This window comes from Neofelis nebulosa, chromosome 7, assembly GCF_028018385.1.
Source record: "Neofelis nebulosa isolate mNeoNeb1 chromosome 7, mNeoNeb1.pri, whole genome shotgun sequence".
NCBI classification, from domain to species: Eukaryota; Metazoa; Chordata; class Mammalia; order Carnivora; family Felidae; genus Neofelis; species Neofelis nebulosa.
In genome coordinates, this window is record NC_080788.1 from 69,188,765 (window position 1) to 69,214,579 (window position 25,815).

At 38.8% G+C, this 25,815-nt stretch overlaps 1 protein-coding gene across 6 annotated transcripts in view; it reads right to left on the minus strand.

Annotated features, from left to right (window-relative positions):
• FMN1 (formin 1) overlaps positions 1 to 25,815 on the minus strand; it is a 433,957-nt gene that overhangs the window by 224,851 nt on the left and 183,291 nt on the right. For all 6 annotated transcript variants that reach the window (XM_058738290.1, XM_058738286.1, XM_058738287.1 and 3 more), the window contains one exon: positions 23,004 to 23,065. In XM_058738290.1, coding sequence (XP_058594273.1) covers positions 23,004 to 23,065 — 62 coding nt within the window. The remainder of the gene's footprint in view (positions 1 to 23,003; positions 23,066 to 25,815) is intronic.

Below are 25,815 nucleotides of genomic sequence, written 5' to 3' on the forward strand. Positions count from 1 at the left end.
TGAGAACCATTAAACTCGATTTGAAGATCAGCTCTTTTTTTAGTCTTTGGTTCCTCATCTGTAAAATCAAAGGGTTTAAAAATTACCCCACATTCAAATGAATCCAAGTTGATTTCACCTAAACTAATATAAATGATCACTCACTGTAAGTTACCTCAACATGTACGATCTGATAAATGGACATCTAAGACCATGAAAAACAAGTAGCACTCTCCCCGTAGAAAACCATAAATTGTCAAAACTATTTTTTAAAAATATTCCAAGAACAAAGTTTTTCTAGTCTAATTCCCCCATGTTTCTAAATGTGAAAAATACTGCCAAAGTGCACAATCACTTTGGTTTAAAGCAAGTTTCCATTATAGAGGAAGAAAAAGGGAAAAACCAACCAGTGGTTAATATATGCATTAATGTGTGTGTCACTGTGAGAGAAAATTCATCTGTTTGCTAGTTATTGAAGGTTTATGTCCATCTTATGCTCAGCACTGGGGGTGAAAGAAAAGGGTAATACCTACTCTTATGATTATAATATGAGAAAAAGGCTTGCTAAGTGCCTGAGTCAGGTATAAAGAGCCAAGGTTTCAGACCAGGGAGTCTTGGGAAATCAAGAGATGGTTTCATATATGATGAGGAACCCTTGTTGGGTCACAAAAGATTGGCAAAGGTAGAGCAGCAGATTATGAATAATCCAAGTCAAAGAAAAAGGTAGATGGGAAAGTATAGGGAAATAGGGGAAGAAAAGACTAGTTAGAAGTTCGAATCTGATTGTAGAAGGTCTTAATACTACACTAAGGACTTTGAACTGAATTTGATAGGCAATAGAGACCCACTAAAGGTGGGTAAGAGAGAGAAACAAGAATCTCTAAGCAATTTATGACATGGCTTAAATATAGGCAAGACATGACAAGACAGCAGCAGAGTGCCAAGAACAAGTATATATAAGGGACCATGGAGCTAAATTGATCATAATTTGGCAATCACCTCAGTACAGAAGCTAAGGGTGAAGTTGCCAAAGATGCCTGAGATTTTTGGCCTGGACTTTTACTCTTAGGAGAACAGTGGAACCTTAAACACACAGGGAAGCCCAGAAAAGACTGTTTTGTGTTGTGTTTATATTGGGTGGGAGAAGAGTCAGAAGGAGACAAGTAGACAAGTCTTTTCAACCCTGGGATTATAAGAATTTTTAATGCTCTGGCTTCAGAAATTTTAAATTTGAGATACTGAAAACAGTTCCCAGTGTAGATTTTCCAGCAAAAACTAGAACTTTTCCTGGAGCTGGACCTCAGGAAAAACATTTGAATCCAAATAAATAGCTCTGAAGAGCCTTTACCCAGAGATAAATTTTTGCAGCAATCAATGAAATCTTTAAGAGACAACACATGGAGAGTCAGAAAACCAAAGGCCACCTTTTGTAGGGTCACATTTGGGAGAGCCATGGAGGCAGGGGTAGGGCATAAACAAAGAAGATGGAGATGCGCACTCAAAGGAGGAGGAAAAATGAGAAGTCAGCATCCTAGATGTCAAAAGAGTAGATCTGAGAAGGATTTCAACACTGATACTCGGTCTAGACCTCAAGCCAATGAAGACCAATAGGGGAGCAACAGCATGTGATAATTACTTCTTCCACAGTCTCAGTTGTTTCTGTACAGAGGTAACGAAAGGCAAGTGGTAGGAGAACTGGCCACATGTGGCTAATGTTTGAGAATTTTGCCAGTAAGAGGAGGGACAGAAGCTCAAAGAAGCAGTACCATCAAGGGGCACCCAGGTGGCTTAGTCGGTTAAGTGTCTGACTCTTGATTTCGGCTCAGGTCAGGATCCCAGGGTCATGGGAATGACCCCCGTATCAGGGTTCGTTCTCTCTCTCTCTCTCTCTCTCTCTGCCCCTTCCTCACTCACACACTCTCTCTCTCTCTCAAAATAAATAAATAAATAAATAAATAAATAAATAAATAAATAAACAAACAAACAAACAAACAAACAAACATTAAGAAAAGAAAGAAGAAGCAGTGCCATCAAGAGAAGGGATTTTGAAGCAAAGGAAAGTGGAATTTTATTATGAGAAATGGAAGAAGTCACCTGCCAAAAAGAGAATGAGGAATGAGAAAAAATGCAGAAGGGGTGGTGGAAGAAGATATCAAAGAGATCAGGTGGCAAAATATTGGGAGCTTTTCTTTCCTTTCCTATGCATGGGAGGCCAAAGTTGAAAACAAAGCAAAGAAATAGAGGTGTTAATAGTCTATAGACAAAGGCACTCATTCTTTTTTATGTTCTTCTTGTCTTAAAAGAAATGCCACCTCCCCTTTTCCCCAGAGCTAATTCCACCTCCTGGGTCTCTGATTTCACCTTTTGTGTGTTCTCCAGGAACATTTTCTTCATTTGTTCCTCTCCGGCTGGCTCTCCCCTTTACCTACTCAGGTCTCCTGCTGAAAATGCAGGACTACTCAGGCTGGTTCCATGCATAATCTCTGCCTAGTGCATAGCCATTCTCCTCACTAGATAGCAAATTCACAAACATTAGCCTATGTGATCCAAATAATCCTGTGAAGATGGGATCCCAAACCACAATCATAGGAGGTGTCAGCTAGGACTCAAGACTGGGTCTTCTGACTGTCAAGCCTTGTGTTCTTTCTCCTATGCAGACCTGTCTCCAGATATGTGTCAAGATGCCGGCAGTAGACTCTGTTTCTGTCTAAACATTACAAAGTACCTGGCTCGCTGTCAGAGTCCAAACTTTAAATGGCTGAAATAGCTTGATAGATTGTGTGAAAATTTTATGGTCCTTCCGTCAGACACCATAATTTACTATCACATAATACACAGAAGAATCAAAAGAAACCATCCCACAAGGGCAAACAATGTGGAGGCAGTGGCCCTTTGACACTCTAAGGCCACAGGCATTAAATGGATCCAATAAGAAAGCTGCTTCTATGAGCGAGAGAACAACCTCTTGATCTTGCAAAATGTTTTTGGACACCTAAAGGCTCTTTTATTACTGAGGCTGATTAAAATGAAAAGCTTAAATGACTAAAATGTTCTTTTTGATGAGTTTTTGCCATGAACCTTGGACCCTGTAGTCCAGTGGGAGTGGAGCCCTTTGATCCTGGGCACTCACATAAATTCTGAGCCATAAAACAACATTGGATTTGATTTTACTAGTGTGGCTGATGTTGCCAGATTTGTAACGCAATCTTGTTTTCTCCCCTCCCCATTTTTGGGTCCATCCACCATTATTTTATAGCCAAAGGAAAGGAGTTTCCATTTGTTTTTGGCAATCAAGCTTCAAGACTGAGCCATTGCTCTATAGGGTGCTGGAATTCCAGAAAAAAAAATTATACTCTAGTATAGTCACCAACACTGGATTCACTGTTATTTTACATGCTGAAAATATCAAACATAAAACCCTTTTTCTGGATGAAAATACTTACAGATTGTCACTACTTAGAGTTAGAACATGATGTGGCTGAGAACTATCATACAAGTCTGAAGCAGGAAACATATCAGATTTAGTGTTCATAGATTTCTAGCAAGACTAATTGAAAACTAATTTAAAAAAATCAAAAGACCTCAGATTATTAATGAGTGGCAGACCCTATCTTAGCTTTCAAATTTCATCTACCTAAAAATAAATAAATAAATAAATAAAAATTAAATTAAAAAAAACTGCTATCAGTAGGAGAAGGAAATATTTAATGAGACACTTAGCAAAGGACATGCAATAAATATAATTCAGGTGTTTAATTCACTTCCTTTCCTAATCTTCTAATCATTTTCCTATGTATCTGTACCACGATATTCCTGTAACTTCTAATACCAGAAATGAAAGTTTTACTGTAAAAGGCCTATGAGAGAAGAAAAATGCAAATAGTTTTACAGAGACCTGTATTACAGAGACCAGATGATCAACACTGGGTCACAACTGTTCATTTTTTATGGAGTGAAACATCAGTTGAGGCTCAATCAGAAAGATCAAGGATATGTTTAGTTTATTCACTACACCAGAGAACACTAAGTTAAGTTGGATAACTTCTCAGTAATTTTTCATGGCTTGCCTGAAACCTGCAAAGTTGTCCACCAGGATAATTTTGTAAGCGACATGGGGTACAAGTGTCATGATAGGGCTCGATAATTCTAATTTGCAAAGAGTTATCACAGAATACATGCATCACTATTCTACAGGCAGTGCCTCATGACATTTTCAGCTGTAGTTTCTCAATCCCTGCCTGAGGCTCCAGTGAACATTTCAGTTTTTTTTTTTTTTTTTTAATGTTTATTTATTTTTGAGACAGAGAGAGACAGAGCATGAACGGGGGAGGGTCAGAGAGAGGGAGACACAGAATCCGAAACAGGCTCCAGACTCTGAGCCGTCAGCACAGAGCCCGACGCGGGACTCGAACTCACGGACCGCAAGATCATGACCTGAGCCGAAGTCGGATGCTTAACCGACTGAGCCACCCAGGCGCCCCTTCCAGTGAACATTTCAGAGTATGGTCCAGCCAGAGGATTATAATTCCAACATACATTCATCTCTTTGCATGTACGAATATGCTAGATTAAGCATAAATAAATTTGCTGTTTTAAAAATAAGTCAAAATAGGTCAAATACCAGCAGTCTCGTATGGTTCACTTACAAACCTCATCCAAATTTGAGGAAAAAAACTATTCTATGTTTTAACAATTAATATTTTATAAGAATTATATCTCTTTGCAGCAGATAGGAGTCATGCCATATTATTAATATCATTATTAACACACAGAATTATATTATACAGATACCCACAACAGCTTCCAGAGTATAAGAAATTGTCGCCTATTTGCAGAGAAAATTAATTGTCTTGGTGCAGTACATACATTCAGTTACGATGAGAGAAGGGTAGGCAGATACGAACAAAGAATTTTCTCATTTCATGCTTGAAAGCATAGTATTACTATCAGCACCTTCTTCCTCCCTATTATTTACTTACTCAGAAAATACCTACTGTGTACTTACAACGTTCAGGTAGTGGTCTAGGAACCCAAGGGAGAATCAAGTTGTACAGACAATTACAGGGAAGGAACAATGGCCATCACAGTAGCTCCAGCTTTAGCAGAAGCAACAATCAGCACTGGAGGAAGATCGATGCTTAATCAGAGGGTGTGAATTTTCTCTCTCTCCTTAGGCCAAGCCACTGTCACCTCCTACCTGCAGGCCAGCAACACTTGCCAACTCTCCTCTCCACTCTCCCTCCGGTTCCCCTACTATCTACCCTCTACAGCAGCAGCCTAGGAATGAGAGGGTCTTTTGAACATGCAGCTCTTTTCATGTCTCACATTTCCCTGCTCAGAATTAGTGGATTCTCAGTGTTCTGAGGATAAAATCAGAAAACCTTAAAGGTCAACAAGGCCCTTCGAGAATATTGCCTCTTGCCCTCCTCTGTGGCAGTGCTTTTCAAACTGTGGTCCACGATCTGTTAGTGGGAAAGAATCCATTTATTCTTTATCACCAGCACTTTTTTTTGAATACAAGAGAGTTAAATATATCGGAATAAGTTCACATGAAATGAGTTCTGTTTAATAGAACCCTTATTTCTCACACATACACAAATACATAATATGGGTTTTGATGTACAATTCATTGCTTATTCCAGGATGCAGTTTATAAAGCTTGAAAACCACTACTCTAGACCTTTATCCCCAGACTTTCTCCTCCGTCCAGTCACACTGGCTTCATAGTCCGACCTTTGCTTAAATGTTACTTCCTAAAAGAACCCTTCCCTGACCTCAAATTGAAGTTGTATCCTATCAATAGCATCTTATACTGTGTTTCTCTCCACAGAAATATTATATTTACTTTATATTTACCAATCATTTTATCAATAGCTGTCTCTCTGACTGGACTACAAGCTCCAATAGAGTAGAAACTATGTCTGTTCTGTTTCTTCCAGCATCCAGCACAGTACCTGACACCCAGTAGGCACTTAACATTTAGTGAAGGACAGAAAGACCTCTAATTTCCTCTTAATGATTCCATTTGATGACACACAGATGATCAATTTCATAAGGCACACAAACACATCACATATTGCTTCTGTAAGTACACTGAGCATCATGCGTATGAGTACAGACCTATATGCACTTATCTGTGCCTGTTGTTTTGAGATGTAAACTAAGAGCAACAGAATTCATGTGGTTAAAGCAAAGTTCTGAATGGAAAGCTGTTTCAATACAAAGAAAATCTACTGAGAGCTTTATTAAGAGGAAAAGGGTCAAGCTGACCTCCAGTGGTAAGATTGGGGAATGGCTTTTAAGAAAAATTGTAAAATACCCGGATTACCTATCACACAAACCCATATATCTATGCAACATACCTTTAAATTGTGTATTATATATGTCTGCAACAGATAGGGGCCATACCATGCAAAATATTAGAACAAAGTATGCAGAAGTGTATTATAGAAACACCTACAGCAGCTTCTAGAGACAGTATAAAAACAAAGGCCACTCATTTATGGCAGTCAGGAAATCTGAGACTTGATAATTCTCTTAGTTGAGATCTAAGATCTGAAGTTCTCAAATTCCATTAACAGCAGATAGTATAAAGATGCTAACACTCACATAGTCCTTCCCTTCATTAGTTTCTGGGTAACGTTACATACTTATTTTAGGCTGTCTGTTGTGATTTAGTCTTTATGGAGTAAATTCTATTTTTCTAACTAGATAGTAAATCCTCTGAGTAAAGAATTTACTTTGTTAGATAAAATAATACAAAGATTGCATGAAGTAGAAAGTCTGGCATACAGTAAATGTTAGCTGCTATTGTTATTATTAAACAATGTTTTATACCTAGCACATCTCTTATACTTGACAGGTGCTCAATTAGTATTTGATTATAAAAAGCAGAATTACATATATGAAATTATATTTTAGGAAGTGCTTATCTTTATAGCAAAACAATTCTGAAATGCAACATCTTACTTAGGCTCCCCCAAATCTGTGCTGTAACTCTCGGGGTGGTTTTATGTATTCTGTAAACATCAATACTTCCATTAAAAGGAGGTCATAGAAATGAGAGCATCATAGTTCTATGGCAAAAATATTAAAAGCAATGCCCTTTGGAACATTAGGTATAACATTAATCACATAATGCTTTTATTTTACATAGGTACAGGGTTTGTACTGAAAGAAGTTTATCACCAGAAAATAAACTTCAACAGCCACTGACTTAAACCAAGCATGTTGGTCATGAGAACGAATATAATAGTTATCATTTATTGGCCGTCTACTGTATGCCAGTGTAGCTCCAGTCCCATACCTATCACAACACTAGCACAAAGCATACACATCAACCAAGTTACAATATCATCACAACCTCCTTTCAATGAAAAAACTGAAGCTCAGAAAGCTTTAGGTAATTTGTTCAAAACAACACATCACTATGGTAGTGAAGCTACGATTCAAACTCAAGGAAGATTCCACATCTGGGTTTCCTATCCAGCTGTCCTGCCTGGAATTATGTTGCATTTCATTGAACACATGGTTATTTGACTTCACTATACAAATTCATTCTTCAGCAGGTTCTGCTCCTAAGGCCCGCCACTCTTAAGGACTGATATTCAATCCAAGGACAGACAGATCAAAGCCAAGGGTCAGACCAGAAACAAGGTCATATCACGAATACTCTCTGGTAAAGACTTACAAGGTTTAGAACTTTCAGAGGTAGTTCAATGTGAAGGTTAGGAGGGCCACCCCATAGAATTGGTGTAGTAACCCATCTAATCCTCGTATATGAAGACTGGCACACAGTAAATTCTCAATAAACACCAGTTACTCTTATTATTATTCCTCTGCTGGGACACAGAGCAAGCTAGAATAACTTGGAGTGTGATGGTCAGAATGTACACAGGCATATAGGCACACACACACACACACACACACACACACACACACACACAAACATGCAATAAATTCACATTCTGGATTCCAAGACCACATGAAGCTGGACTTGCCAAAGAGGCAACAGGTGCCATTCATCACACATGGGCACATCCTACAAATAGGGGACAGCATAGGTAATAGCCACATCATTCCAGGTACATTAGGGATCAGTAATGTTGGGTTTAAGAAGCTGCGTTAGGGAAGATAAGGTTAGAGAACAGCTAAGGAATCCTGATGCAAAAATCCATGAAGTAACTAGCAGGCGGTATGCCTAGAAGTTTTGCCCCATTATTTTTATTTTATTTTATTTTTTATTTTTTAAAATTTACATCCAAATTAGTTAGCATATAGTGAAACAATGATTTCAAGAGAGGATTCCTTAATGCCCCTTACCCATTTAGCCCATCCCCCCTCTCACAACCCCTCCAGTAACCCTCAGTTTGTTCTCCATATTTATGAGTCTCTTCTGTTTTGTCCCCCTCCCTGTTTTTATATTCTTTTTGTTTCCCTTCCCTTATGTTCATCTGTTTTGTCTTTTAAAGTCCTCATATGAGTGAAGTCATATGATTTTTGTCTTTCTCTAATGTCACTTAGCATAATACCTTCCAGTTCCATCCACGTACTTGCAAATGGCAAGATTTCATTCTTTTTGATTGCCAAGTAATACTCCACTGTGTGTGTGTGTGTGTGTGTGTGTGTACACATTTTCTTTATCCACTCATCCATCGATGGACATTTGGGCTCTTTCCATACTTTGGCTACTGTTGATAGTGCTGCTATAAACATTGGGGTGCATGTGTCCCTTCAAAACAGCACACCTGTATCCCATGGATAAATGCCTAGTAGTGCAATTGCTGGGTCGTAGGGTAGTTCTTAGTTTTTTGAGGAACCTCCATACTGTTTTCCAGAGTGGCTACACTGGCTTGCATTCCCATGCCCCAATATTTTTTTGTTTACTTCATGGTCTTGACAAATTGATTTGAGACTCAGGTTTCAAATCTCTATGATGAATATAGACAATTATCAAGATTATGGTGAGAAATACTAGAGTCTCTTCTTCAAACTGGACTCAGAATAATCTGTGAGCAATGAAATCAGAGGGGGCAATCTTCTACATGCTCTTTTCTTCTGTACTTTGGTGGGAAGAAAGCAGAACAGCTTGTGACTTCTGAAACCAGTGAAATAAGAGGAATCTTCCGATATCTCTTGCCCAACACCACATAAATGTCCCCATTGTTTATTTTTTTAATCATATGAAGAGCGTGTATATGAAAAGAATAAGGTATGATCTGCAGCAGTCTTTGCCATAGGATGAGGGGAAGAAGGAAAATGAGAATTAAGAAAACCATTATACTAGAGAAAGTGAATCAAAATCAGTTAACAAGTTGACAGTGGAAATGGAGATTTGGAAACCAGACACACACGTTAGTAAATCTTTGCCATCAAAGTGACCAGCTGTGAAAACTCAAGACAGGACCTTACTTCTTTGAGTCTCAACTGATTAGAAATTATGTACATGAAGCACTGAGCACAGTGCCTGGCATAGACGTAGTAACTCCTACTCCATAACTGATTATAACCATCTCCAATCAAGTCAGAAAGCAAACTAAAACTCTAAAATCAAACAAAATTTCTTCCCATCCCTTCCTAAAATGACCTAGAATATTCCAAATTTTTTGCACTAAGAGTTTATCTTTCACTTACTCTTCCAACAATGATGCCCTATCCCATCAATAGCCCTTTCAAGGAAAGGAGGCAGGAAGAAGGGGGATAAGAGAGAAAGGAAAAAGGAAAAGGAATCTAAAAAAAGTCCACAAAGATCTAAGAGCTCCAGGGACTTTTGCTTGGTACTCAAGAGACCATGGAGAAAGAGGATGAGGACATTCTTACTCAGTCTTTCTTTGCTCCACACCAGGGCCATCAACTCTTATGTCTGCAGGGCCAGGCAATCAACATAAACAAACAAAGGAGCCCAGATTTTAGGAGCAGAAGATACCAGCAGAGGAAGGCCCTGGAAGGCCTCCTCCCAGAAATACAACTAGATAACTAATGAATCATCCCAAATACCCAAGGCATCGACTGAACACTGGCAGAACAAGCTCACAACTAAAGTTAGAGAAGATGCTACATCAAAGAAAGTAGGAAGTGCAGAGATGGGGCTTGGGAGAGAAATGGATCATGGCTGCTGCAGTGGGGAGTGAGCCACGGTCACAGAGGAGGGTGAGAAACAGACTAGCACACAGGGGAGCACACAGAAAAGACCATTCCCCATAGCAACTGTCTTGGAAAGGGAATAGTTCAAATTTTGTTGAGTTCTTGCAACCAGTGAGACTTAAAGACTGGAGCTTTAACGGTCAGCATGCTTGGCTCTAGGAGAGGCCAAAAGTCCTGGGGGTGCTCTTGGAGAAAAGGCAGGCAAGCAACCCACAGACATACAGTGTAGAAAAAGTGATCTAAAGAGTGCCTGGGCACACAGTGGGGAGGTTAGGTGCTCGTTGCCGAGCCTGTCCCAGAGAGGCAGCATTCACAGAGAGACCACTCCGGAAAAAGGAACTAGCAGGTGTTATTTCCCTCCCCCATCCCTTAGCATAAGCACAGGGCCACCTGTGGGAACCAGCGAAGCCCCAACAACCACTACCTAACTGGCTTACACCAAGCCCTGCCCCCTGCACTCTGGTGAAATTGCCCCACGAAGTCGGTCTTGCCTCCATCTCAGCATGGAGGGTCCCCTCCCCCAGAAGACAGAGACAGTCCCTGCTCTTATCGTGTCTCCCAGTGTGGGAGTTTTGTGGAGCCTCAGTTCTGGCAGCAGTAGCAACAGGTCTCATTTCACAAACATACCAGAGCCCACCTAGTTAAAATACATCACATTCAGGCCAAGGACCAAACATTGCCCACAAAAGGCAAAGACAGCCTCTGCAGATGACTGGTCTGAAGGATAAAGCAGCCAGGACAAAACAGCTAGGCACACATCAGGGACACTCACAGAAGTGCCTGGCCCTAGGGAATAGGGGAAACTAACTACTACACAGCAGGGCACTATAGGACCTCTTCTTCGTAAGGCCATTACCCTCAAGAACAGGAGATGCAGATTTTCCCAACACACAGAAACAGACACAGAGATTTAGACAAAATAAGAAGACAGAGAAATTTATCCTGAAGTAAAGAACATGACAAGGCCACGGCCAGAGATGTAAGCAAAACAGCGACATGCCCACTGGAGTATTTAAGGTAATGATCATAAGGATACTCACTGGACTTAAAATAAGAGCTGAAAATTTCCCTAATCTGGGAAAGGAAATAGATATCCAGATCCAGGCGGTACAGAGAATCCCCCAACAAAATCAACAAAAGCAGATCCAGACCGAGACATATTGTAATTAAATTGGCAAAATATAGTGATAAAGAAAACATTTTAAAAAGCGACAAGAAAGAAGTAGACAGTAACATGAAAGGGAAATCCCATAAGGCAAGAAGAGGATTTTACAAGCCAGAAGGAAGTGGCATGATATATTCAAAATGCTGATTGGGAAAAATCTGTAGCCAAAAATACTCTATGGGGCAAGGCTATCATTCAGAATAGAAGGAGAGATAAAGTGTTTTCCAGACAAACAAAAACTAAAGGAGTCCATGACCACTAACCAGCCCTGTAAGAAATATTAAAGGGGACTCTGAGTGGAAAGCAGAGAGCAAAACTTACAGTATGAAGGTAGGAAACACAAAAGCAGTAACAACGAACATTTCTATAAAATATCAGTCAAGGAACTCACAAAATAAAAGGATGTAAAATACTAACATATACCTAAAACATGGGGAGGAAAGGACTAAAGAATGGGTTCAAACTTAAATGGTCATCAACTTAATACAGATTTCTATATGCAAAAGAAGTTATAGACAAACCCAAAGGTAACCATATATAAAAAAGAAAAAAAAACACACTGATAAATACGCAAAGAATAAAGAGAAAAGAAATCCAATTATATCACTAAAGAAAATCAGTAAACCATGAAAGAGAGACAAGAAAGGATCAGGGAAAAGCTGCAGAAACAACCACAAAACAAATAATATGAGATATAACATAATATGAGAATAAATATATACCAATAATTACTTTGAATGTAAATGGACTAACTGCTCCAAAGGACATAGGGTGACAGAATGGATAAAAAAAAAAACAACAGGACTCCTCTATATACTGCCTACAAGAGACCCATTTTAGACTTTAGAATTGTAGACTGAAAGTGAGGGGATGGAGAAACATCTATTATACAAATGGATGTCAAAAGAAAGCCAGAGTAGCAATCCTGATATCGGACAAAATAGACTTTAAAACAAAGACTGTAATAAGAGACAAAGAAAGGCACTACATAATCATAAGGGAAACTTCAACTGGAAGATATAACAACTGTAAATATTTATGCACCCAACATAGAAGAACCCAAATACATAAAAGAGTTAATAACAAACATAAAGGAAATATTTGAGAGTAATACAATAATAGGGGACTTTAACACTCCACCTACATTAGTAGACAGATAATCTAAACAGAAAACCAACAAGAAAACAACAGCTGTGAATGATATACTGGACTAGATGGATTTAACAGATATATTCAGAACATTCCATTCTAAAATAGCAGAATACACATTCTTTTCAAGTACACATGGAACATTCTCCAGAAGAGATCACATCTTAGGCCACAAAAAAAAGTTTCAGCGAATTCAAGATCGAAGTCATACCATGCATCTTTTCTGACTAATGCGGTGAAAATAGAAGTTAACCACAAGAAAAAATCTGCAAAGACCACAAATAAATGAAGGTTAAATAACAGGCTACAAAACAATGAATGGGTCAACCAGGAAATAAAAGAATAAATTAAAAAGTACACAGAAACAAATGAAAATAAAAACACAATGATCCAAAACCTCTGGAATGCAGCAAACCTTCCCTTCTAAGAGGGAAGTTTATAGCAATACAGGCCTACCTCAAGAAGCAAGAAAAATCTCAAATAAACAACCTAACCTTATACCTAAAGGAGCTGGAAAAACAACAACAGATAAAACCAAAAACCAGCAGAAGGGAGAAAATAATAAAGATTAGCACAGAAATAAATGATACAGAAACTGAAAAAAACAATAGAGCAGATCAATGAAACCAGGAGCCAGTTCTTTGAAATAAGGAACATAAATGATAAATCTCTAGCCAGATCTATCAAGAAAAAGAAAAAAGGGACTCAAAAAAATAAAATCACAAATGAGAGAGGAGAAATAACAACCAACACCACAGAAATACAAACAATTATGAGAGAATGTGATGGAAAACTATACGCCAACAAATTGGACAACCCAGAAGAAATGGATAAATTCCTAGAAACATATACACTACCAAAATTGAAACAAGAGGAAGTAGAAAATTTGAACAGACCAATTACCAGCAAAACAAGTGAATAAATAATAATAATAATAATACCTCCCAAAAAACAAAAGTTCAGGACAAGATGGCTTCACAGGCAAACTCTACCAAACATTTAAAGAAGAGTTAATTAATACCTATTCTTCTAAAACTATTCCAAAAATAGAAAAGGAAGGAAAGCTTCCAAATTCATCCTATGAGACAGGCATTACCCTGATACCAAAACCACATAAACACAACACTAAAAAAGAGAACTACAGACCAATATCTCTGGTGAAAACGGATGCAAAAATCCTCAACGAAATACTAGTAAACCAAATCCAACAATACTTTTAAAAAAGCATTCACCAGAATCAGTGGGATTTTTTCCTGGGATACAAGGTGGTTCAATATTTACATCTCAGTCAAGGTGATACATCACATCAATAAGAGAAAGGATAAGAATCATATGATCATTTCAATAGATGTAGAAAAAGCATTTGACAAAGTACAACATCCATTCCTGATTTAAAAAAAAAAAACCCTCAACAAAGTAGGTTTAGAAGAAACGTTCCTCAACATAATAAAGGTCACATATGAAAACTCCCCAACTAACATCATCCTTAATGGAGAAAAACTGAAATGTTTCCCTTGAAGGTCAGGAGCAAGACAAGGATGTCCACTCTTACTACTTTTATGTAGCATAGTACTGGAAGTCCTAGCCACAGCAATCAGACAACAAGAAGAAAAAAAATATATCCAAATCAGTAAAGAAGAAGTAAAACTTTCAGCCACTTGCAGATGACATGATACTATATAGTGTAAAACCAAAGATCACCAACAAATTAACAAACTGCCAGAAATGATTAACAAGTTCAGTTAAGTCACAGGATAGAAAAATCAATGTACAAAAATCTGTTGCATTTCTATGGCCAACAGTGAAGCAGCAGAAAGAGAAATTAAGAAAACAATTCCATTTACAATTATACCCAAAATAATAAAATACCTAAGAATAAAACTAACCAAAGAGGTAAAAGATCTGTACTCTGAAAACTATAAAACACAACTAAAAGAAATTCAAGATGACACAAAGAAATGGAAAGAATCCCAAGCTCACATATTGGAAGAATATATAATTAAAATAGGTACAGTACCCAAAGTAATCCATGCATTTAACGTAATACCTATCAAAATACCAAGAGCATTTTTCAGAGAGCATAGAACAGATAAGCCTAAAATGTGTACAGAACCACAAAAGATTCCAAATAGCCAACGTAATCTTGGGGGGAAAAAAAAAAGCAAAACTGGAAGCATCACAATTCTGGACTTCAAGTTATATTACAAAACTGTAGTAATCCAAACATTATGGTGCTGGCACAAAAATGGACACCTAGGTCAATAGAACAGAATAGAAAATCCAGAAAAATACTTAGAACTATATGGTCAATTAATCTTTGACAAAGCAGGAAAGAATATGCAATGGTAAAGATAGTCTCCTCAACAAATGATACTGGAAAACTGGAGAGCAACATGCAAGAGAAAGAAACTGGACCACTTTCTTACACCATACACAAAAAACAAATTCAAAATGCATTAAAGACTTAAATGTGAGACGTGAAATCATGAAAATCCTGGGAAAGAACACAGTAACTTCCCTGACATCGGCCATAGCAACTTCTTTCTAGAAGAAAGGTGTCTCTCCTGAGGAAGGAAACAATCACCAAAACTAAAGGCAACCTACAGAAATGAAGATATTTGCAAATTATATATCCAATAAAGGGCTAGTGTCCAAAACATATAAAGAACTTACACAACTCAACACCCAAAAAACAAATAATCCAATTAAAAATGGGCAGAAGACATGAATAGACATTTTTCCAAAGACATACAGATGGGCAACAGACACACGAAAAGATGTTCATCATCACTCACCATCAGGAAAATGAAAATCAAAACTATAATGAGACAGTACTTTACACTTGTCAGAATGGCTAAAATCAACAACACAAGAAACACTAGGTATTGGTAAGAATGTGGAGAAAAGAGAATTCTCTTGCACCATTGGTGGGAATGCAAACTGGTGCAGCTACTCTGGAGAACAGTATGGAGGTTCCCCAAAAAATCAAAAGTAGAACTACCCTACAATCTGGCACACTACTGGGTAATTACCTAAAGAGTACAAAAACACTAATCCCGGGGCGCCTGGGTGGCTCAGTCGGTTAAGCGTCTGACTTCAGCTCAGGTCACGATCTCGCGGTCCGTGAGTTCGAGCCCCGCGTCGGGCTCTGGGCTGATGGCTCAGAGCCTGGAGCCTGCTTCCGATTCTGTGTCTCCCTCTCTCTCTGCCCCTCCCCTGTTCATGCTCTGTCTCTCTCTGTCCCAAAAAAAAAAAAAAAAAAAAAAAACACTAATCCCAAGGAATACATGTACCACTATGTTTATAGCAGCATTATTGACAATAGCCAAACTAGTCTCTATTGAATGATGAATAGATAAAGAAGATGTGGTGTATATTTACACAATGGAATAATATTCAGCCACAAAAAAAGCATAAGATCTTGCCATTTGTAATAACATTGTTGGCGCTACAGAGTATTATGCCAAGTGAAATAAGTCAGTTAGAGAAAGACAAATACCATATGATTTACTCATATGTGGAATTTAAGAGACACAACAAACAAGCAAAGGCAAATGGAGGAGGAGGGGGAGGAGGAGGAGGAGGAAAGAGAGAGAGGGAGAGAGGGAGAGAAATCAAGAAACAGATTCTTATTTACAGAGAACTGATGGGTACCAGAGGAGGGGGGTGGGGGGATGGGTTACATAGCCGATGAGGATTAAGGAGTACACTTGTGATGAGCGCAAGGTGATGTATGGAATTGTTGGATCACTATATTGTACACCTGAAACTAATAAAATACTGTGTGTGTGTGTGTGTGTGTGTGTGTGTATATATTTATTTTTACATTTACATTTACATTTATATATATAAAGTATCCAAAGAAAGAAAAACTGTCTTGGCCCGCATGAGTGACTCATGTTCATCATTTAAGAATCCAGAGGGATGACTGGAGTTGATGGTACATGAAGGAGGTGTGCAAAACCAGCATCAGTCTCAATGGTACAAATGAGTAATGCACACATTCTTCATTCTGCACCCAGTGTCCCTCAATCAGTGAGCATGACTTGATGGAATAACTGAATTATGTAAGGCAATACAGCATCCTGAAGCCTGAGACAAAGGGCTCCTGGGCCGCTAAGTTGGCCAGGGAATTAATTGCTTTGTGTTTTCCATCAAAACTAAACTCCAAATATATCTGTGGGCTTCCAGGTAGCCAAAGGCCTGGGAAGCATCTTAACACCGGTAAACCAGCAGATCTACTAAACGCCTAACAGTGTATTATATACCCACAATGAAACAGTGAATTAAAATATTTCTCAACATTTTAAATTCTGTTTTCTTTTTTGACATCTCAGTAATGAATTATACTAATATCAGCACTTAGGGGAATACCACGAGGGCTCAATAAAATCATCGTATTTCATAATTGTGAAGCTTTTGTTTATCCCTCTACAAATCACTCCCTTCCCCTCACAGTATTCTCCAGGAACTAACACACTTAAATGTATCATGTTGATAACAAAGAACATAACAAATGGAAAAGGCACAGGATTTATGTATCTTTATAAGTTTAGCTGTATCAGCTCAAGTGTAGTTTGTAATCAACTTTGTGTCAACAGCATGTGTAAACTATTAGGAATGGGCCTGTGGGTGGGTTGGAGACAGAAAAGGAAGTCTACAAGTTTTGTTTAATGGAGGCCAACATACCATTTGGTTCTCTTGGGAACAACAAGGTACGATGTAAGTTAATGTCTCATTTGGCATCTGTCCCTGGATCATTTCACAGCGGGAGTGACCATATTAGAAATGTGACTGCATTGCACAATGAGCAGGGGCCTGCCAGAGGCCATCGCTCAGTCAAGCTTCCCCTCAGTTATGGACTATGCATGTGATGAATGGGATAAATGAGAAGCGTTCCCGTAAAGAAAAGGTCAATGTTGGCTAGTTCTTTCTTCTATCCTACAACACAAAGAACATTAGTTAAAAAGAGATAAAACAACCTGTCATTTCCATGGCACCTACTTCCAAATTGCTTAAGTGATGATCAAAAACAACATTCTTAAATTATCCCAAGCTCCTGAAAAGCCAGGCAGAGGGCATGCATTTTCCCCCTCTCTGCAGCCCCCCCACACATCCCCTTCCAACTTTCAAAATTGAAGAAGAAGAGAGCCAAGGAAGCCATGGCCATGCCACGTTCCCACTTCACTCCTGTCATAAAGAAGAGCTGGCCCTCCCATAGACGGCTCATTTACCATTCTAGAAGCTGCATCCCTCACAGAGTCATGCATCTGAAAAAGCACTAGAAAGCTAGCATACAGAGTATTACTGAAACATGAACACACTGCTCCACAGAGGCAAGCATGTTAGAAAGGCGGACCTCCAAAAGAAACGAAAAGAAATAAAGGATGTGTGTGTCACTAATAGGGATTTAGAGATTGTGAAGATTGTGGATTGGAGAACCCCAAGGCTGAATGGACAATATGATGGATAAACCGAACTTTTTTTTTTTTTTAAGTATGGTGGGGTCAATAATAAAATCCAAAGACACTATCAGAGATTATATGGCCTAGTCTCTCATTTTAGAAATTAGGAAAATGGGCTGAAAGCATTGCCAGAAGTTGACAATGTTCATCACCCAGACCTAAGACCACAAATCCAGACCTTCTGATTCTGGATCCAATGTTCTTTCCATTAATGCTGCACTGAATAGTATAAAGGGTAACAGCTTCAAAGCCAGACAGGTGTAGGTAGATTCAAATTCAAGTTCCCCTACTTACTAGTCTAGGACTTCTGACAAGTCACAGTCTCTGGGAGCCTCATGTTTTATCTGTAAAATGGTGACAAATCTATTACTTAGCTTATATTTCTACATTTATTCTTCATACCACTAATGTTAAATGCAAAAAACAAAGGTTGGCACATAGTACCTAAATTTAATCAAATCCCTACTATGATTTTTCAGTCATAGGTCATTATAGAAGAAATGTTTGTAGGGGCACCTGGGTGGCTCAGTCGGTTAAGTGTCAGACTTCAGCTCAGGTCATGATCTCACAGTCTGTTGGTTCGGGCCCCGCATTGTGCTCTGTGCTGACAGCTCAGAGCCTGGAGCCTGCTTCAGATTCTGTGTCTCCCTCTCTCTCTGTCCCTCCCCAACTCACACTCTGTCTCTCAAAAATGAATAAATGTGAGGGGCGCCTGGGTGGCTCAGTCGGTTAAGCGTCCAACTTCGGCTCAGGTCACGATCTCACGGTCCATGAGTTCGAGCCCCGCGTCGGGTTCTGGGCTGATGGCTCAGAGCCTGGAGCCTGCTTCTGATTCTGTGTCTCCCTCTCTCTCTGCCCCTCCCCCATTCATGCTCCGTCTCTCTCTGTCTCAAAAATAAATAAACGTTAAAAAAAAAAATTAAAAAAAAAATGAATAAATGTGAAAAAAAAATTTTTTTTCAAAAAAGAACAACTGTTTGAGCATCATGTATGTGCCAAACACTTTGCTAGGTACTTTCAAAAAAAGAGAGGGGAAAAAAAATCATTGCTCTTTCCAGGATGCCTACAATCAGCAAATTAACAAACAGGACTTTGATGTATAAAAAGGGTAATAAAACCATTCAAAGAATTTAACTTGAACTCAAGGAAGTGGATTATACATTGAGATAAGATAACATGAGTCAACATAGAACAATATTCAAAAAAATCTTGATCCTAGGAATCTCAAAGAATTCTTTATTTGTACCATGGGAGAATTAGTTTTATCATGTGCCTTTCTTAAAACAGCAGATTGGAGCTAGATTTCTACCCAATAGTCATGAACTTGTGCAATGGCTACTCCAGGCAAAAATTTCTCAGGTAAGTGAGAACCTATGAAGGTAAGTGCTGTTTTTTCAAAAATGAAGGAACACAGAACTATCCAAAAATGAAAAATGAACTGTATGATGCTGGGAGTCATGAAATGATCATAAGCTCTCAAAGTAGAGTTTGCTAAATGGTGGGCACACTTGGACAAAATTGAAGAATTTGCTGTGGTTACATTATAAATGACACAAAATAGCAAAGTCAGAAAAAAAAATGTTTGATTCTGCCACTACTCTCCTACCGGAGCTCTGAGTCAGCTAAGTGCTCTCAGTTTCCATGGAAGGTGTGTAAAACTTAGGTGCCGGGAACGGATTTTATTCAAATAATCTGTAAGTCTTTGCCGTTGAATGTAAGGGGTATGTGCATGTAGTCCCTACACATTTTGACAAGCCAGTTCTAGGACTAAGCCCTGAGCCCTTTCTGCAGTGCAGCATTCCACTGCAGAGTGTGATGAGATTACAGACTCCAGACTCCCTCCCTCTTACTAGCCTTGGGACTCTAGACTAGAAAGGTCAACCTCTAGTCAAGTTATTTTAGGTGATAAGGTTTCCGTTTTGTGGGTGGGAAAACTGAATAATTAAGTGACTTCTCTACAAATCTATTCTCAAAAAAAAAAAAAAAAACAAACAAACAAACAAACAAAAAAAAAAACCAGACAGCTGATTTTAGGTTCTCTGTTTATCAAATCATGCCATTTCTTTAAAGTCTGTGAAAAACTGGGGCGCCTGGGTGGCTCAGTCAGTTGAGGGTCTGACTTCAGCTCAGGCCACTATCTCGAGGTCCGTGAGTTCGAGCCCCGTGTCAGGCTCTGGGCTGATGGCTCAGAGCCTGGAGCCTGCTTCCGATTCTGTGTCTCCCTCTCTCTCTGCCCCTCCCCTGTTCATGCTCTGTCTCTGTCTCAAAAAAAATAAATAAATGTTAAAAAAAAATTTTAATAAAGTCTGTGAAAAACTAAAAAATCTGAAGGTGATACACATCAATTCTTGTAGGGAGTGACACAATGAATCACTTTTCCTGTATATGTTAAGCATGAAATCCTTCTTATTCTAGAAAGGCATGCTGAAGAAGTCCTGAAACACCTGTGACTTCTCCATGACCAGTAAATGGAGAAAGGAAACCTAACGGACAATGCGGGCTGTGGATGGAAATGACATATAAGGAAATGAACATCAAAGTAACAGCTCGGTCACCCACTATCTTCTACTAGTCCTATGACAACAGGTGTGACTATTTCTTTGTGGGACAAAGCAAGTAGAGATGGTGTTCAGTGAGCACACACAAGCACAGCCAGGCTGGGTTATGGTCTCTTTTATCAACCGCATCTGTTCTATGTGGTGTTGCTGCCAATCTAGTGATTTCAGCTCCCAGAGAATGGGGGGGTTAATTAAAGTGATGAGGGGACAGGCAGATGAAATGGCCCAGAGTGGGGACAGTGGCAAACTGGAGAATATGTATCACAGTTGAAGTAGGCACCTGCTTATTCGACTGCAGCCTGTTTAAGTCATGCAAGAAAAAAAGTAAGCCGCTGCTGCCAGATTTTCTAGTTTTTTTAAGAAACAGCTGGAAACCCCTCCATATTTTAAAATGTGCATTCCTAATTCAATCTTTAAAATGCTGTGTTTGCCCCCAAATACTTCTCTAGGTCAGATCAGGGATAAGAGTTGTCAGTTTCCTATTGAAGTTTGTCAGTCTATGATGGATGGAATAGTTCCAAACCACAGGTAAGTGTATAGATCGGGGACACTGCCCCTGCCGCCCCCCCCCCCCCCAGGGCAGTAGTGTGCCATGGCCACAGGGTTTCAGCAATTTTGTATGAATCACAAATACTGGACAAAAGAATTTAAGTTTACTGATACCAAGCAAAGAACAGATAATCCTTTCACGGATAAAGAAAACTTAAGGCATAATTAGGAACATTTTTTTAAATTTTACTGTTGTCGATCATATCCTGATTTAACCTTTATTTTAACTGGAAAACATGATCCCAATATACTTTTCCCTTTCCATTTACTCTTCTCTTTTGCTTGTCTAACTATTTATTTATTTTTTTAAATTTATTTATTTTGACAGAGAGAGACAGACAGAGACAGCATGAGTAGGGGAGAGGGGGAGAGGGGGAGAGAGGGGGAGAGAGGGGGAGAGAGGGGGAGAGAGGGGGGGAGAGGGGGAGAGAGAGAGAGAGAGAGAGAGAGAGAGAGAGAGAGAGAGAGAATTTCCATGCTGCCAGCACAGAGCCCAATGTGGGGCTTGAACCCAGGAAGCTGTGAGATCATGACCTGAACCAAAACCAAGAGTTGGATGCTCAGCAGACTGAGCCACTCAGGCATCCCTCCAAACTTGTCTTAGTTTGAGATGTAAATCATAGGACTTTTGTGGAAATAACACAAGATAATACATGTAATATACTTAGAACAATGCCTAGCACAAAGTAGGAACTCAAAAACAGTAAGAGCCTGCTGTTACTGTAAATATTATTTAGCTATCAAAGCCCTACAACCTGGGGAAGCCAGTGTTAACTTAAAACTGAGCTGTTTCACAAAACTTCTGCTCACAGAGTCACTTCTGTGCCTACCCTCTTTAGCAATCTGTTTCTTAAATTAATCCCCATTTCACTTCTTCTGAGACAGCTGAGAATCTTTTGCACACCAGAACAAAGAAGAAGAAAGAGAGGTCTCTGTAGAGCACTTTGCAACAAAGGAGCTAAGGGCCTCCATTTCCCCCTAGGAGACAGAGGTACTTTTCCATTTTTTTGTTTGTTTGTTTCTTTCTTTGTGAAATGGATTCATTTCCTCTTCCAAACTACTTAAAACGAGCTGACTTTATACACCATCTGACCTATTTAATAATGTTTTTTTTGCTGTTTGCAATGGCTTTACATATAATCCAACACACAGCCTCAGTTATTTTAAAAAGCACATTATCACTTATTGGAAAGAAGAATATTTGATCCACAAATTCATTAAATTAGCGAGTAATGAGCACTGAATAAACACCAAGTTTTATTTAAATTTTGCTATTGTTCTCTAAGGTACGGGTCAACCCAGCCATCAGTAAACTAGAATCAGTGCCTGATTCAATATTTAGTTATTTGATTAAAACTCTACCACTTCCTGTTATAGGCACCGCAAGCAAGGACCAAACATAAGGAAATGACAATTACGTAGTGGGAGGAAGTAAATCCCTCAGTCTTTCTGGGCTCCACAAAGTAGGATCAAGTCAGCACTTTTCAAGCCCTCCTTGGGGATAGAAAATGGATGACTCAACACACCCTGTCTCCTACTAGGGTCACTTCCCTAAGTGCCTTGATCTGCATGACATCGTATTGCAGGGATGTCCTGAGATGGACGGATACAAATACATGAATGGGAGTAAGCCAAACAAGAGTCTTGAGTGTGCCTAGGAAAAAATATGTTTTTAAAGACCTCTTATGAACAGTAAAAGTCCAAATACTCTATCTTGTTTCTTGTTTTACAAATACAACCAATATTTTCTCCAAGTATAACATTTTTCCCAATCAAACACACTTGTGGCATTTCTTAAAAATGGGAATTCAATTATATTAAAAATGGAGTTCAAGTCTTCCCTCCCCAGGATGAACGCAGTGCCCATTGTCAGGTGCCAGCTGTAGATGCTGTCTAGGTAAATAAGGCAACAAAAAGGGGAATATTTACTTCAGTACACGAGAAAACTAAGTATCAGTCTCACATAACCAGTTCAGTAGAATCAAAGAGATATACCTGTAGGTTTTCAATTTCTTCTTTGTGTTCCCTCTTCAAGTGTAAAATAGCAGCTTGGTATTCTGTAAGATCACAAAAGAAGCCAATTACAAAGAAGCACACAATTATGCACAAAATTCAAGTGAGCATCTCCAAGACTCCAGAGTCCCTCCTGCAAGTAAACTGAGTAAATAAATGCCACAGTTTGACATTAACCTGATGAGAGATGTTGAAAATTGGGGCAAGATAAGACAAGTAGCTCACGAGAGAAAGGAAATTTTCTTCCATGTGGCAAACCTTGAATTACGAGAAGCCCCAAATAAAGCAGAAAGGATAGGGTTAAAAAAAAAAAAAAAAAAAGCATGAGGCATGTTCCAGATAAAGACTGGATTAGGTGCTTGTCTTTAAGGAGGAGTTGGAAGCTAAGGCAGTACAGAGAACAAATACAGACATGTTAAGAGCAGACACACAGGAAATAAAACTTTCTATGTGAGATCAGAGAAGTCTATTTTTAACTGTTTAAAAAAAATCTCCATTTCAATGCTAGGCTAAGCAAGCACCCAGGGCTGATTTTAAACTTTAGATCACTTTGGAAAGTCATGACCATTTGTCATTTGGATGAGAAAATCTAGGGTGAGTTGAGGTTGAAAGGAAGACAAAAATAAATTTCTGGTCCAATTTTAGCCTGAGTCTAATAATGTTTATTCCAACAAGAAATCCCAAGTGTACACAGAACTCCAGCCAATGACTAAAACTACCATCCCGTTGGCTAAACATGAAGCAGCTCGGACAGCTTTATTTCCAGGAGAATGACTACGAATGTGGGGTCACAGAGTTATACAGACTGTAGAGGACCACAAAGCAAATGCTATGAGGCAATATTTTCATGGGATAAGTTGTTTTCTTAACAATGTCTTTGGAGTTGTGAGTGTAAGTACTAAAGAAGCAGTCAGAAGTCATTAAAAATATATGGAAAAAAAAAGCAGTGGACTTTTCTTTTCTTCAAGTGGATTTCAGAAATCAGGCATGAAAACTTAGGTGTGAATTCAGAAATGGATGAGAGAAATCTCTGGTAAAGCCACAACAGGAGAGGAGTGTTGCTGTTACTATAAATGGCCACCCCAATGCTCTTATGGGATATTTGTTACACTGAGCTGTGACTCCATCAGCAAGTTCTGGGAATTTTACATCAAAGCCATCCCTTGAATCAAACCACTTTGCGCCATCCCCACACTCACCAGCTACCAGTATCCACCACAATCTTTCCCCTGGACCTCTGCAATACCCTGAAAAAGGTTGCCTGCTCTCATTACCACCACCTTACCCCATTCTCCTCACAGCAGCCTGAATGATCTAGTAAAGGCATGAACCAGACCATGTCTCATCGCAGGCTTTCCAATGGGCTTAGAGTGAAATTCCAACTCCTTACTGTAGCCCATAATGCCCTTCATGACCTGGCTTCTATATACCTCCCCCTGTCTTTGCCAGGCACCCTGGCTTTCTTGCTATTCCTTGAACTTGTCCAGTTTTCTTCTACCTCAAAATCTTTACTAATATTGGAGACAATATAATAACCATATAAACCATATGGAACCAATATAAAAACCATAATAATGGATTCCATTTATTGAGTGCTATGTATCAGGCATTATCTAAGAACTTCATACGTATTGACTCATTTTTTCTCCCCCCAATAACCTTATGATGTAGGTATGTTATCCCCGTAAATGATGAAGAAATTGATGCACAGAGAAGTTAAGCAGCTTTCTTGTTCAAGAAAGATGAGTAAGTTGCAGAGCTAAAAAACATACATAATTCAAGGATGAATGGATAAACAAATTATGGTTTATCTATAGAGTGGAATACTACTCAGCAGTAATAAGGAATTACTATTGATATATACATCAACATAAATCAATCTCAAAGACATTGTACAGAGTGACAAATCCCCAGAAGGCTTATTATTGTTTAATTCCATTTATATGACATTCTGGAAAAGACAAAGCTATAGGGATAAAAACAGATCACAGCAGCAGTGGCCACAGGGTAGAGATGGGGGGGGGGTGGTATTTGACTACAAAGGGGCAGCACACAAAGGAATTCAGGGGGTGATTTAACTTTTCTCTATCCTGACTATCATGGTGGTTACATGAATCTGTGCATAAGTTAAAACTCATGGAACTATGCACCAAAAAGAAAAATTTAATTCTATGTTAATTTAAAAAAATCTGTATCAAATATTTTACTTTTAAATGTTTTCCCTAGGAGATTCAGCATAACACAAGAACACCTATTACTACTATTGTTTTTTTTTTTTTTAAGTTTATTTGTTTATTTATTTTTGAGAGCAAGAGAGAGGCAGAGACAGAGGGAGACAGAGAATCTCATGCAGGTTCTGTGCTGCCAGGTTTGAATTCATGAACTGTGAGATCATGACCTGAGCTAAAATCAAGAATTGGATGCTTAACTGAGCCACCCAGGTGCCTCTGTTACTATTATTTCTATTCGTTATTTTCCTAAGGGTATTAGCAGATTCAGGACAAGAAAAAAGAAAATATGCATACACACACGCATGAGCATGCACACACATATTTATATATAAAAAGGAAAAAATAAAACTATTATTTACTATGATCATGTATTTAGAAAAATCTGAATGGTTGCCTGCAGATAACATATTGGAATTAATACAGGAGTTTAGTAAAGTTGCTGGATATAAAATCAGCATCCAAAAACCTGATACCATCAACAGTTTCAAAAAGAAAACATTCACAGTACCCCTAAAAATACCAAGTACTTAGAAAAACCTAATATGTAAGGCCTCATGAGAAAA